General features: G+C 41.2%; 1 protein-coding gene across 7 annotated transcripts in view; it reads left to right on the top strand.

Annotated features, from left to right (window-relative positions):
• The window catches only part of LOC125463998 (oxysterol-binding protein 2-like), a 315,453-nt gene that overhangs the window by 216,901 nt on the left and 85,682 nt on the right, over positions 1-12,870 (top strand). For all 7 annotated transcript variants that reach the window (XM_048555891.2, XM_048555890.2, XM_048555889.2 and 4 more), the window contains one exon: positions 8,560-8,758. In XM_048555891.2, coding sequence (XP_048411848.1) covers positions 8,560-8,758 — 199 coding nt within the window. The remainder of the gene's footprint in view (positions 1-8,559; positions 8,759-12,870) is intronic.

The following is a 12,870-nucleotide window of genomic DNA, read 5'->3' as shown; positions in this document are numbered from 1 at the left end:
CATAGATTGCAACAAATTGTCTGATTTTTAATATTTGGTTTGCAGACCCACTACCGACAAATTGCAAGCCAAAGTCACAACATCGTCTACATACGGTTCATTGGAGATGAATCCTCTTAATGGCATTGTATGCATATGAAATACATCATCTATAGTGTAGAGAAAGTATGTTAGTACCTAGGCAAATGGCATTCCTATTTATGTAGATATGGATAGACAAGGTACTTACCAATGAGAAAAGTCTTTAGGCCTATTCATCCCAACAAACCTTACAGTTTCTCATGGAAGTGTTCAGTTGTTTTGTAAGTAATCCCAGGTTTTCTGCCTGTACTCTTTCAGGGAACCTATTCCAAATATTGAATACTTTGTGAAGATAACCTTAACTTTACATTTTACTAGGTTGAATATAGGCAGTAGATGCATGCTAGATGGTGTAAACTGGTTCATGAATGCAAGAGTTTTTGTTTGAGAATTTGTCTAACGATTAAATATGAGAGTTAGTACATGTTTGCGTTGTCAATAATTTGTCTCAGTTACATATGCATGGCAGGAAAATAAATATTGTCCTGTTCCTAAACACACTCTCAATTCTTCTGTGTATGTGCAGACAAACAAAAGCTAATTGCTTTGCCAGTTGGATAATTCATTAACTGCAGCAGTGCTGCACTGGGGTCATCAGTTGTTGTGTTTCGGGAGAGAATGTCGAATGTATTTCTGGCAACGTTGCTCTGGCTGTTCTGAATCCACCAGATCTTTCTCACAATCCTTGATACAGATAAATAAGGATAAGGACAAAAGGGAATGAATGTAGCAAATTGTTGTTTTATATTTCTGCTTTCAAGTTGCTAGCTCCATTCAGTGGGAGTATTTTTGTGATCCACTCATGGGAAATCAGTAATGGTGGCTGGGCCAACAATATCTTAAGCTATTTAGACCTTGAAGGCTTCTGGAAAGTGGGACTAGCTGAGTTGTTCTTCCACTGGCATAGAACTAGCAAGATATGATGGGCTGAATGCCATCTATCTGTACTGTAAACATTCTATGGTTCCAGGCTCTGAAATGTCCTTTGTTCTTAGACTGTTTAAAGCATATCTTTGATCAAGCATCCAGTTGCTCATCCTCATGCTTCTCTCTTGGGTTCCATGCCCATTATTTTATGATTGCACCTTTTGTGATGTAGCTTGGGATTTTTTTCTACAATTTAGGCAATATGTAATGTAAATGCACTCTGTAGCACTGCATGCATGTTGAGCAGGTGAGCAATGACGTGTGTTTAAAAATTAGGGAAGGTTGCAGCAGCCTTGAGCCTCCTGTCACTGTGAATTTGGGATAGTGGGTTCATTAGTATGCTGTGGGTCTGTCAGTGCTGACATCACTGTGTCTCTGAATGTCATGAATGATGTAGCTCATCTGATCGAGCAATTACACAGTGGGATCCGTTTTGATAGGGTAGAGATAGATGCCTAGAGTTAGTCATTAAGTCACACATTAGTGATGGTTTGGATCTAAATCAGAGATTGGGTGGAATTGCACAACACCAGGAACAAGTTAACAGTCTAACGTAAGTTTGTCTCCTTGTTTAACAACGACAATTTTGACAACAGTTGAAGAATGTACACTTGTCAAGCAATCACAGATTGTTTCATACTAAATGAAACGTGAATTGAACCATATTCAGTTGTTTTGTACACTGGTGTCTGGTGAAAATCTACCATCCACTTCAGGATCAAACTTTTTTTTTTAACTGCTCACATGAAAGTGATCCCCATTAACAGCCATAAGCTGGCTGACGTGTTATTAGGGATCAGGAGAAGAGTAGAGGTTGCAGCACTCTGACTGACTGACATTAAACTGATGTGCTAAGCAGCTCAGTGAGGATAGTCTTATGAGTCACAGCTCAATCTGACACTGAGATAATAAAATGTGAGGCTGGATGAACACAGCAGGCCAAGCAGCATCTCAGGAGCACAGGAGCTTTTGTGCTCCTGAGATGCTGCTTGGCCTGCTGTGTTCATCCAGCCTCACATTTTATTATCTTGGAAGCTTTTGTGCTCCTGAGATGCTGCTTGGCCTGCTGTGTTCATCCAGCCTCACATTTTATTATCTTGGAAGCTTTTGTGCTCCTGAGATGCTGCTTGGCCTGCTGTGTTCATCCAGCCTCACATTTTATTATCTTGGAAGCTTTTGTGCTCCTGAGATGCTGCTTGGCCTGCTGTGTTCATCCAGCCTCACATTTTATTATCTTGGAAGCTTTTGTGCTCCTGAGATGCTGCTTGGCCTGCTGTGTTCATCCAGCCTCACATTTTATTATCTTGGAATCTCCAGCATCTGCAGTTCCCATTATCTCTCAATCTGACACTGGCCTGCCAGCCAAACCCTTTAAAATTACTATTCATGCACATTGTAATGCTGAATGCCAACTCTGTGTATGGATTCTAACTTTATCTAAGCGTATGTGATTCAAGCATCTAATTCCAATGGACTAAATGCCTTGCCTTTTCCTTTCCTTCGTATTGTACAGAATTCTGATGAACTAAGCCTTTTACAACTCTAAATATGGCAGATTGCACAGTCCTTATCCCCTCTCGGTGTTGACAAATCTGATGGAGCAGACTCATTTGTCTTCCTCCTTCCATTTGAAATTTCTGATCAAAGTTTAACTTGCTCAGTTAATGATTTTAATGTGTACCTTGCTTTTGCACACACTACAGTTAGTTACCATTAGGCATCATCCTGAGCCAGTAGTATATAATGCCAAGCTGATTAATCAAAATGATTGATTTTTAACCACAAAAGCAACTTTTTCTGTTTAGACTATGCAGTTGAATTAATTCTTAAACATAAATATTTGTATATGTTCTGTTTGTTCTGGAGATCTACAGCTCTGGAGGAATCAGTTGTCAGATTTTATTTAGCCTCAGTAAATTCAGACCTCCGTATCAAAGGCCATTGTATATTCGGGCGTGAATGTAGCATATTGTTTAATATTTTTGATTTCAAGTTGCTAGCTCCATCCACCCTAGCTATATGGGAGTATTTTTAAATTTGATCTACTCATGGGATATGGGATATGAGTAACGCTGGCTGGGCCAATATTTATTGCCCATCCTTAGTTGCCCCTGAGAAGGTTATAGTAAGCTGCCTTTTTAAACTGCTGCAGTCCATTTGATGTAGATAAATCCGCAATGCCATTGGGGTGGGAAATCCAGGCCTTTGACCCAGTGACAATAAAGGAATGGTGATATTTGTCTAGGTCAGAATGATGTGTGGCTTGGAGGGGAAATGCTTGATGGCAGAAAGTGGTGTATTTATTTTTGGACAAATCCAATGTAAATGTCTTCAAAACGGAAGTCGAAGAAATGTAATGGACAGGGACTGAAATTTTACATGGCACTGTCACTGGTGCTGAAAATTCCAGATGTATTTCTGCTAGATGTGAATTCCCTAGCCATTTAAGAAACTCCTTTCTGGATGGGGTTCCTGTGTATCATGATTACGGTACTGACGCAATTCACTTACTACTATGGTGTTTTGAGTTTTCCATCTAACCTGCACTGGATAGGTGGTTTGATAAAAGCTGAAAGGATAATAAAACAGAAGATAGGTACTCCATTATCCCTGCTAAAGTAAAGATCATAGGGCTGCTCTCTCATTACAGAGAGAGAGTGGTGGTGAGTTTAACCTGATGGTCACTACACATTGGATAATTGGTGAGGTTGCGAAAGCAGGACCTTCGTGGTCACCTCAACCAGAGCAGGGATTGAACCCAAGCTGATTGCATCATTCTACCTTGCAAACCAGCCACCTAGCCAACTGAGTTTGACTGACACAAACTATCTGCTAGAGCTGCTTGCTAGTTGCTCTATGAAACCATTTGCACCATCTAAAGGTGCTGACATTTGGAGCAAAAGTTGTTCAAAAATTGCCATGGTGACCGAATACATGTATAAAAATACACAAGGATGTGATGACATTCCTGCATTGCTTATGATATGATATAAATGCTTCCAGTCAGAATCTCTTATTAGTAACCAGAAACAAGAACATTGGTGATTTTCAAAAGTCAGGAGAGTCAAGATTATTCCCATCACTTCCCACCATCAACACTGTGTCGAGCTAAGCAAGATTTGGCGATCAAACCTTAGCCCTTATTGACCTGTGTAATGCTGTTACTCTTAGTTGAATCTGAAAACGGTGAAATATTTTGCTCCTACCTTGCCTTTCCACACAGTCTATGGGCAGGCCATGTTTACTGATCAGTGCGTTTCGATCTAACCTTTTCCTAATGTGTTACTTCTGGATATGCCAGATCTTTCACCAGTATATTTAAATTGATAACTGCATTGAGTGGTGCTGAAGAAATCTTCAGAAAAGCCTGGATTCATAGAAATAGCCTCCAGTTAAAGTAGTTGACATGGTGTTGGTTATACTCTTTGAAGTGTTGGACAAATATGTTACAAACTGAATTTCAGATAAAGGTACAAATAGCTTGCCACGTTCTGCGGGGAGCACAATGATACCTAATGTGTTTGTAGTTCCCAGATGAATATTGCAAGTTGTTGAATTTGAACTTCAACTGGATGCTGGTGAAATTTCAGAGTTCTTCCTTTGTAGTTTAACGGTTGGCTCCCTCTCTGAGCAGCGTTTACATTTGGGCAAATTGTGCAAAGTTCTGTTGATATACTACATACTGGTAATTGCAAAAGTTATGACATGGAAATAATCTAGCCACATGGATAGAAACATCTGTAAGGAACAGAAAGCAAAGATTTGGGCATAAATAGATGGCGGGGATGTGACATCCCAAATGTGTTTTGGGCTTTTTACCAAATTATAAAATTTATTTAGATGTAGATGTTTCATGTTTGGTTAATCTAGCTAGGAGCGATTACCTAGTCTTTGATACATCTGAAGAATAACTAGCAGAATACGTCTTTCAAGAAACACTATCATAAACAGATCACTGGCCATTTAGCAGGTCTGGCATCATCTACAAAGAGAATTGGAGCTAACTTTCAGATCAATGAGCTTTCATCGTCGAATGTTAATTCTTCTCTCTCTCCACAGAATCTCTCAAACTTGCTGAGTGTTTCTAAAAATCTCAGTTATGCTTTTGAGTTTCTAACCAATGTTGTGTTTTTCTGCTTTTGTTTAACTGTATATTTATCTTGTTGCTGTTGTAGCCTGTTGTTGCGTGAAGGTTGACTGTTGTGTCTAACAGCGACTGCAGCTCGAACAATAATAATTGGCTGGAAAGTACTTTAGGTTGCCTCGGATGTGAAAGGTGCTAGTAAAATGCAAGTTTATTCTTCCTGCCGTTACAGATTTCATTGAGGAATGAGTTGACTGTAGATTGTTTTATATCTTAGAATGACAGTATCGATTGATTTAAAAGGAGAGAAATATGTTCCAAAATTACCTGAGCAACAAAAATATATTTATATCCTCTTTTGGTGAGGGTAAATGAAGTTCTTAACTTCTCCCAGTCACCTTCTGTTCTGATATTTCTATTAGATTAGATGTTATGGTCTAACCAGTACACAGGTCCAGCATAATTTACTTGTGTATTCTATGCTTTGGCTAACAAAGCCAAGTAGTCCATATGGATCTGTGGATCTACATACCAAGATCTCTCTGATCATCAGGACTCTCCAGGGTCCTACCATTCACCACGTAATCCCTTGCCTCCTAATTACAATATCTCACACCTTTTCCAACTCGAATTCTATTACCCATTTCTACCCAGCTGACCAGTCCATTGATATCCACCTGCAGTTTACAGCTATCCTTTTCACTGTTTTGCCATTGTATCAATTTTCATCTCCTCCTGAGCTTCTTAATCATCCACCTGACCCAGAGGGTGGCAAGAATCTGTAGTTACTGCCTGAAAAGATGGTTGAGTCAGAAACTTTCGTAATGTTGAAGCACTGTTTAAACATTCACTTGCATTGCTATAGCCTTCTGGGCAATGAACCAAGAGCCAGAAAATGAGTTTTTTTTTGACCAGTGAAGACACAATGGGCTAATGACCTCATTCTGTGCAGTAAATGCCTATGAGTAAATTTATGTGCCATACACTCTCTAGGTTTCTCCACATTTGTGCCTCATAACTGTCAGTGTCCAAGTTCAATGGACAGTAGGGAAGGCAAATGGAATGTTGGCTTTTACTTTAAAGGGAATGGAGTATAAAAGTAGTTTTCTTGCAAAAACTACACAAGGCATCAATCAGTCCACAACTGGAATACTATGAACAGTTTGGTCCCTGTGTCCTGAGGAAAGATAATGTAACATTGGAGGCACTCCAGAGAAGGTTCACTAGGTGGATTAAAAACCAAAAGAACTGCAGATGCTGTAAATTAGGAGCAAAAACAGAAGTTGCTGGAAAAGCTTGGCAGGTCTGGCAGCATCTGTGAAGAGAAAATCAGAGTTAACGTTTCGGGTCCAGTGACCCAGTTCTGAGGAAGGGTCACTGGAATCGAAACATTACCTCTGATTTTTTTTTTATTTGTTCTTCACAGATGCTGCCAGACCTGCTGAGCTTTCCAGCAACTTCTGCTTTTGTTCACTAGGTGGATGCCAGGTAAAGTGGAACTATCCTCTGAGGAGAGGTTGAGTAGGCTGGGCCTGTACCCATTGGAATTTAAAAGAATGAGAGGCAATCCTATCGCAACATACAGGATTCTCTGGAGACCTGACAGGGTAGGTGTGGAAATCTTGCTTCCAGAAGAGATTCTAGAACCCAAGGACAAATCTCAAAATAAGGGGTCACACATTTTATGGCAGTGATAAACAGGGACTACTTCTTCTCTGAGAGTTGTGAATCTGTGGAATTCTTTACCGCAGAGGGCTGTTGAGAATGGGTAATTTAAAGCATTTTCCAGGCTGAGAGATTTTCTAATCAGTACGGGAATCCAGGTAATGGGGAAAAGACAGGAAAATGAAGTTTGAGGATTATTAAATTACCCATGATTTCATTGAATGGTGGAGTAGATTCAGTGGGCTGAATGGCCTACTTCTGTTCTGTCTTACGGTACTAGCAGTTAGTCACAAAATACCAACAAGTTGTCCATGAATTTCCTTTCCCACTGTGACTAATTGGAAGCCAACCATCCATTTCACTGGACAGTTAGCTCAGTCGAGCACTGTGTCCTTGAGGTGCACTGACAATGATCCTTGCCTTTCCAAACCAAAAAGGTGCTCCATTGCATCGTATCAGTGTATAATGGCACAGATCAGGATGAAATCAGAATGTGTGCCTCTCTAATATATAACCTCTCCATCTTGCTCTCTGTCAGTCATTCAGTCTAGTCAGTCAGCTAGTCAACCATATACATGTAGTCTAACAGTAATCTAAGTTATTGTAGTAAACTGGACAGCAAATATAATTCTGAGATATTATACCAAGATACACAGTTAATGTTGTTAATAAATTTTAAGACTTCTATCTCAAGAATTCAGTCTTTGTGTTACATGTTACGTGGGCTAACATATAGAAAACCACCTTGCATCAATCCCTAAACGTGATTTTTGTTTTGTCCTGAAACCGATAATGTACAAATGAGCAGAGTGTGGATGTACTGAGATGTGTTCAAGAGTGTTACTGCTGTCTTTGACTTCCTCCTCTTCACCGGCAACATTTTGTCCCTTTTTGTAGGAACATCTTCAATCTTAAGGTCCGCTTCTACATGATGACTGATGTTGCTCAGCTCCTTTAAAAGTAGAGAAATGTCAGAACCTGCTTTGCAGTGGGAAAGAAAGTAGCTGCTGACCCAGAGGAACTTGGTCTGCGTGATCTTGTGAGAAAAGTCGGGCTTGGATGCATATTTCCATTCCTTTGACAATAGATTAATCTCTGGGAGCAGCATCACCACAAGGACCATAACAGTTCAGAGTTCAACACAGTCTTCTCAATAAAGGATGAGCAGTACCTACATCACTAATATCTGGAGAGCAAATAAGCAAAGCATTCTGCATTGAGGTCTGATAACTTGTCGAGATTTGTCGCACTCTTGCACTATAATGTTGACGGGAAAGTAGTGGAATTGCAAAGGAACCTGGATAAACGGGTAATCTCTCCACACCCCTACCGATTCCAGTGAGGGGTGTCATAGGAGACCGGAAATGCTGCTGATTAATTCTGGTGCCCCTTTGTATGTTTGCAGGACATGGATAAGTTTCTATTTCAAAGAATCATGCAGTACAAAAGAGGCCCATCAGCCCACGGAGTCTGTACCATTGAAAATACACTGCTACCTACACCAGCCCCGTTGCCTTTGTGTGTGTGTGTGTGTATGCATGCGTGCATCTGGAGCTCAAAGTATGGTATATTTACCAAGGACCCAAGCTGCCAGTTCTGTGTCTCCCATGCATCCAGTACTTGTTGAAAAATTGCAGAGAAATGTTATGCATGATTGCCCGTCCATCACAGTCAACAACCAGAAAATCCTTGTCAGCTTAACTGATCTTCGACATTTACTAGCCCCGCAGAGAGGGTGTGGAGATTTTATCACGCATTTTTTTGCTGATCTGCTACTCATTTCTGATGCCTTCTGTCCCCAGGCCTGCCGTGATTTTCTGGATTTAGCGGAGACCCACAGTCGCAAATGGCAACGTGCTTTGCAGTACGAGCGTGAGCAGCGCATCCGGCTGGAGGAAACTATCGAACAATTAGCCAAGCAACACAACAGCTTGGAGCGTGCCTGCCGCGGAGCGCCCGCACTGCCGACCAGCTCCACTGAGGTTTCCAGCGCTAGTAAAGGTAAGCCACGATTGTTAAAGGTCGTCATCGCCCTGAGGTACCACGTGTATGATGAACAAAGTAGCCTAAATAAAATGACCTTGCGCAATTTTTTTTTGTATTATTCGCTCACGACACGTGGGTGTCCCTGGCTGACCAGCATTTATTACCCGTCACTAGTTACCCTTCGAGGTGATGGTGAGCTGAGTTCCTGAACGGCTACAGGTAGACCCACAGTGCTCTTAGGGACTAACTCCAAATTTCTGACCCAGCGACAGTAGAGGAACGGCAGTATATTTCCAAATAAACATGCTGAGTGGCTTGGAGGGGAATTTTACAGCTGGTGGTGTTGCCATGTATTTGCTGTCCTTGCCCTTAGAGATGAAAGTGGTCGTGGGTGTGGAAGGTGCTGCCTGAGGATTTTTGGTGAATTTCTGGAGTGCATCTCATCGAAAGTACACACTGCTGCTACTGAGCCTCGGTGGTGGATGGAGTGCACTTTTGTCAATGTGGTGCCAGTTAAATGGGCTGCTTTGTCCTGGATGGTGTCCAGTTTCCTGAATGGTGTTGGAGCTGCACCATCCGGGTAAGTGAGGCGCATTCCGTTACACTCCTGACTTGTGATTTGCAGGGAGAGGACAGACTTAAATGTTACCATGTCCCCTATATACACTGCAGTACCTACTGGTTGTAAAAGGTCTTGAGTGGGTACCAGTTGGTATTGCATGTTCGTTCACTGAGACCAACCAGGCACAAAAAAAAAACAAAGAATTGTGAATGTTGGAGATCCAACCTAAAAATAGAAACTACTGAAGAAACTCAGCAGGTCTGGCAGCATCTGTGGAGAGAAGGCCGTGTTAACATTTCAGGTCCAGTGACCCTTCTTCAGAGCAGGCACAGACAAGGCAACAGAATAAAATGCATACAAAGAGACTCCAACCATTTGACCTGGACTTATCAAATGTTATTCTTAGCAAAACTTTTAAGATTAGGGCCTGAAGATGAGCCTCTATTCAAACTGGGCTCCTGCCACAGTAAGACAATTTCTGAAACTTCCCAATTCTCAGCCTTCCTTGATGATTTGTTCTCAGATTTGTAGTAATTTACTTTTGGAGATGAGTAAAAAAGAATCAAATTATAAACACTACCACAAATAATTTTATGCCATGCTTAGTGATTTGGCACATTTGCTGTTGTATTGTTAACATTAATTTAAATTTAGCTTTTAGAATATTTACAATTGTGCATTTTCTTTTTATAAAATCTATTGGAGCTGCTTCCTACAATGCCTTGGTAACTCTCAGTCTATTAGTCAGATTGCCTGCACCAGAAGCAACTTATGCTTGATTAAGACAATTAGAAATGTATGGCATACTGTGACATCTTGCATGCAAGCTTTATAAAGAATATTTAAAACAATGAGAGAATTTTTATAACCTTATGGTGGTTATAAGAAAGTCAGGTTATTTTCCCATTCATTATGAAATGTGAGTTTCTCCTTGTTAAATTCTCCTAAGATTAGACAAATAGTTAAAGACTTCCTGGGTTTATGGCCTGAATTTTCCTAATGTGTAGTCATAATTTGCCCACGGAACTAACCATCTGGAAACTGACTGATCATCACAGTTTATTCAGGAGTTCTGCTGGAGACATTCCATCAGAATTTCTGTGGAATTTTGGGGTAAGTGTGATGATCAGAATGTTCAGTAACTGAATGGGTGAACAACTTTCCTCCATAATTTTGAGGCAGTTTAAGAGGAGCCTAAATTGATTGATTTTTTTAATGCTTCTTTTTTCTTCAGATGTTACCTTCTAGTGATTCAAATTCAAATCCAACATGGATCTTTAAGGCTTCCCTGTTGTACGTTTTGACAGAAGGCCAATTTCTGTTAAGGACACTTAAGTCAGACATTACATTTGATGACGAGCACAACGTATAATCTTGCAACAATCTTGATTGATTCCAGATGTAGGAAACTATTATTTTCTATAGCATAATGTGCAGAGAGGCTGGATTGTAGCTTCAACTGCCACTACTGAAAGGTACAGGAGCAGTGTTAAGCCATTAGGCCCATCAAGTCTGCTCCCCCATTCAATCATGGCCATTATGTTTCTCAACCCAATTTTCCTGTGTTCCCTCTGTAAATCTTGATCCCCTTACCAATCAAAAACCTATCTATCTCTGACTTTGAAGACACTCAATGACCTTGCCTCTTCAGGCTTCTGCAGCAATGAGCTCCACAGATTCACCACCCTCTGGCTGAAGAAATTCCTTATCTCAGTTTAAAGGGTAATCCCTTCGCTCTGAGGCTGTGCTTTTGTGCCCATGTCTCTCCAACTAGTAGAAACATCTTCTCCAAATCCACCCTATGCAATCCTATCCGTAGTCGATAAGTTTCAATGAGATCCACTCCACCAATCTGCTCGAATCCTTCTAACCTCCATTGAGTATAGGCCTCATACGTTCCTCATGTAACAAGCTCTTCATTCATGGGATTCTTGTGAACCCCCTCTGAACCCCCTCCAAGGCCAGCACATCCTTCCTTAGATACAGGGCCCAAAACTGCTCTCAATATTTCAAATGCAGTTTGAACAGAACCTTACAGCCAATCTTACCTTGACCCATCGTACAAGTGAAGAATTAACCGTACCTGTCCTCCTACAAAGAAAAAGACACATTTGGACTGAATTGTTGTTTTATCTGTAATTGCCACAAACTTTCTTTGAGAAGTTAAAAACACGCTGGCAAAGGCAGTTTCAGCAATTGGACTGAATGACTGTGGGAGAGGTTCAACGTTGTAAAATTTCTGGGGAAGAGGCAACAGCAAGTTTGCAATGCTATGAGTTAAATACCCCCAGATTTCACATTCTCCTGCAAGCATGTTTAGCCCTTGCTAGAGTCTGCCTAAATTTAATTATTGCAATATGACTCTTTGTTTTAATATAACTTTAGAGCGGTTAGTTGAATTTTCAATGGGAAGGTGGAAAACTTGATAGAGAATCTCCCTGCTGTCGTCTTTATGGCTCACAGAGAGGCTGTCATTTAAATAGAAAGACAAAGTGCTGAAGACACTCAACAAATCTAGCAGTGTCTGTGGAGAGAGAAACAGTTAATGTTTTGAGTCCATTTTGACTTCTGCGGACCTAAAGGGGTTTGGCAAATGTTTTCCTTTGCTGTTGACAAAGAAGGGGAGGAGCAAGTGTGGGTTACTCACAGTGAAAGGCAGAGGGAGTGCTAATGATGATAGAAGATATAAATGCAGAATAGTTGTGTCATGGTAGGTGTTAATAGCAGGGAATTGATTGGCTCTGCTGAGAGTAAACTCATAGCCATAGAGGTTTATAGCGTGGAAACAGGCCATTTTGGCCCAACTCATCCATGTCACCCAGTTCTCACAATTAATCTAGTCCCATTTGCCTGATAACAAAGTGTGAAGCTGGATGAACACGGCATGCCAAGCAGCATCTCAGGAGCGCAAAAGCTGACGTTTCGGGCCTAGACCCTTCATCAGAGAGGGGGATGGGGAGAGGGTTCTGAAATAAATAGGGAGCGAGGGGGAGGTGGACTGAAGATGGATAGAGGAGAGGATAGGTGGGGAGGGGATAGGTCAGTCCGGTGAGGACGGGCAGGTCAAGGAGGCGGGATGAGGTTAGTAGGTGGGAAATGGAGGTGCCGCTTGGGGTGGGAGGAGGGGATAGGTGAGAGGAAGAACAGGTTAGGGAGGCGGGGACGAGCTGGGCTGGTTTTGGGATGCTCCCCTGCTTGCCCAACAACTTGCATTAAAAACAGAACATGTTGGAAACACAACAGATCAGGCAGCAACAGGGTTACTGTCGCTGGCCAATGGCCTTTCACTAGAAACTATTGACCAGAAACATTAACGCATTTTCTTTGTCCTCAGATGCTGCAACAGTGTTTCTATTTTCTTCTGATTTTACTTCAGATTTCCAGCATTTGCAGTATCTAGCCTTTATACAAATTAAGGGATCTCAGTATTAATCTCCATTGTTTACCTGGGTATTGTGCATTCTCAATTATAGGAATGGCTGTTACTTTTCTGAGAGGGGGGAGAAATAACTCGGTAGAAATCTAAATAAAATTGTAGATTTCCATACAAACTGGAAATTGCAGC

Source organism: Stegostoma tigrinum, chromosome 26, assembly GCF_030684315.1.
Source record: "Stegostoma tigrinum isolate sSteTig4 chromosome 26, sSteTig4.hap1, whole genome shotgun sequence".
Classification (NCBI taxonomy): Eukaryota; Metazoa; Chordata; class Chondrichthyes; order Orectolobiformes; family Stegostomatidae; genus Stegostoma; species Stegostoma tigrinum.
The sequence above is the reverse complement of the archived record's forward strand: the minus strand, read 5'-3'. Positions and strand labels throughout refer to the sequence as shown.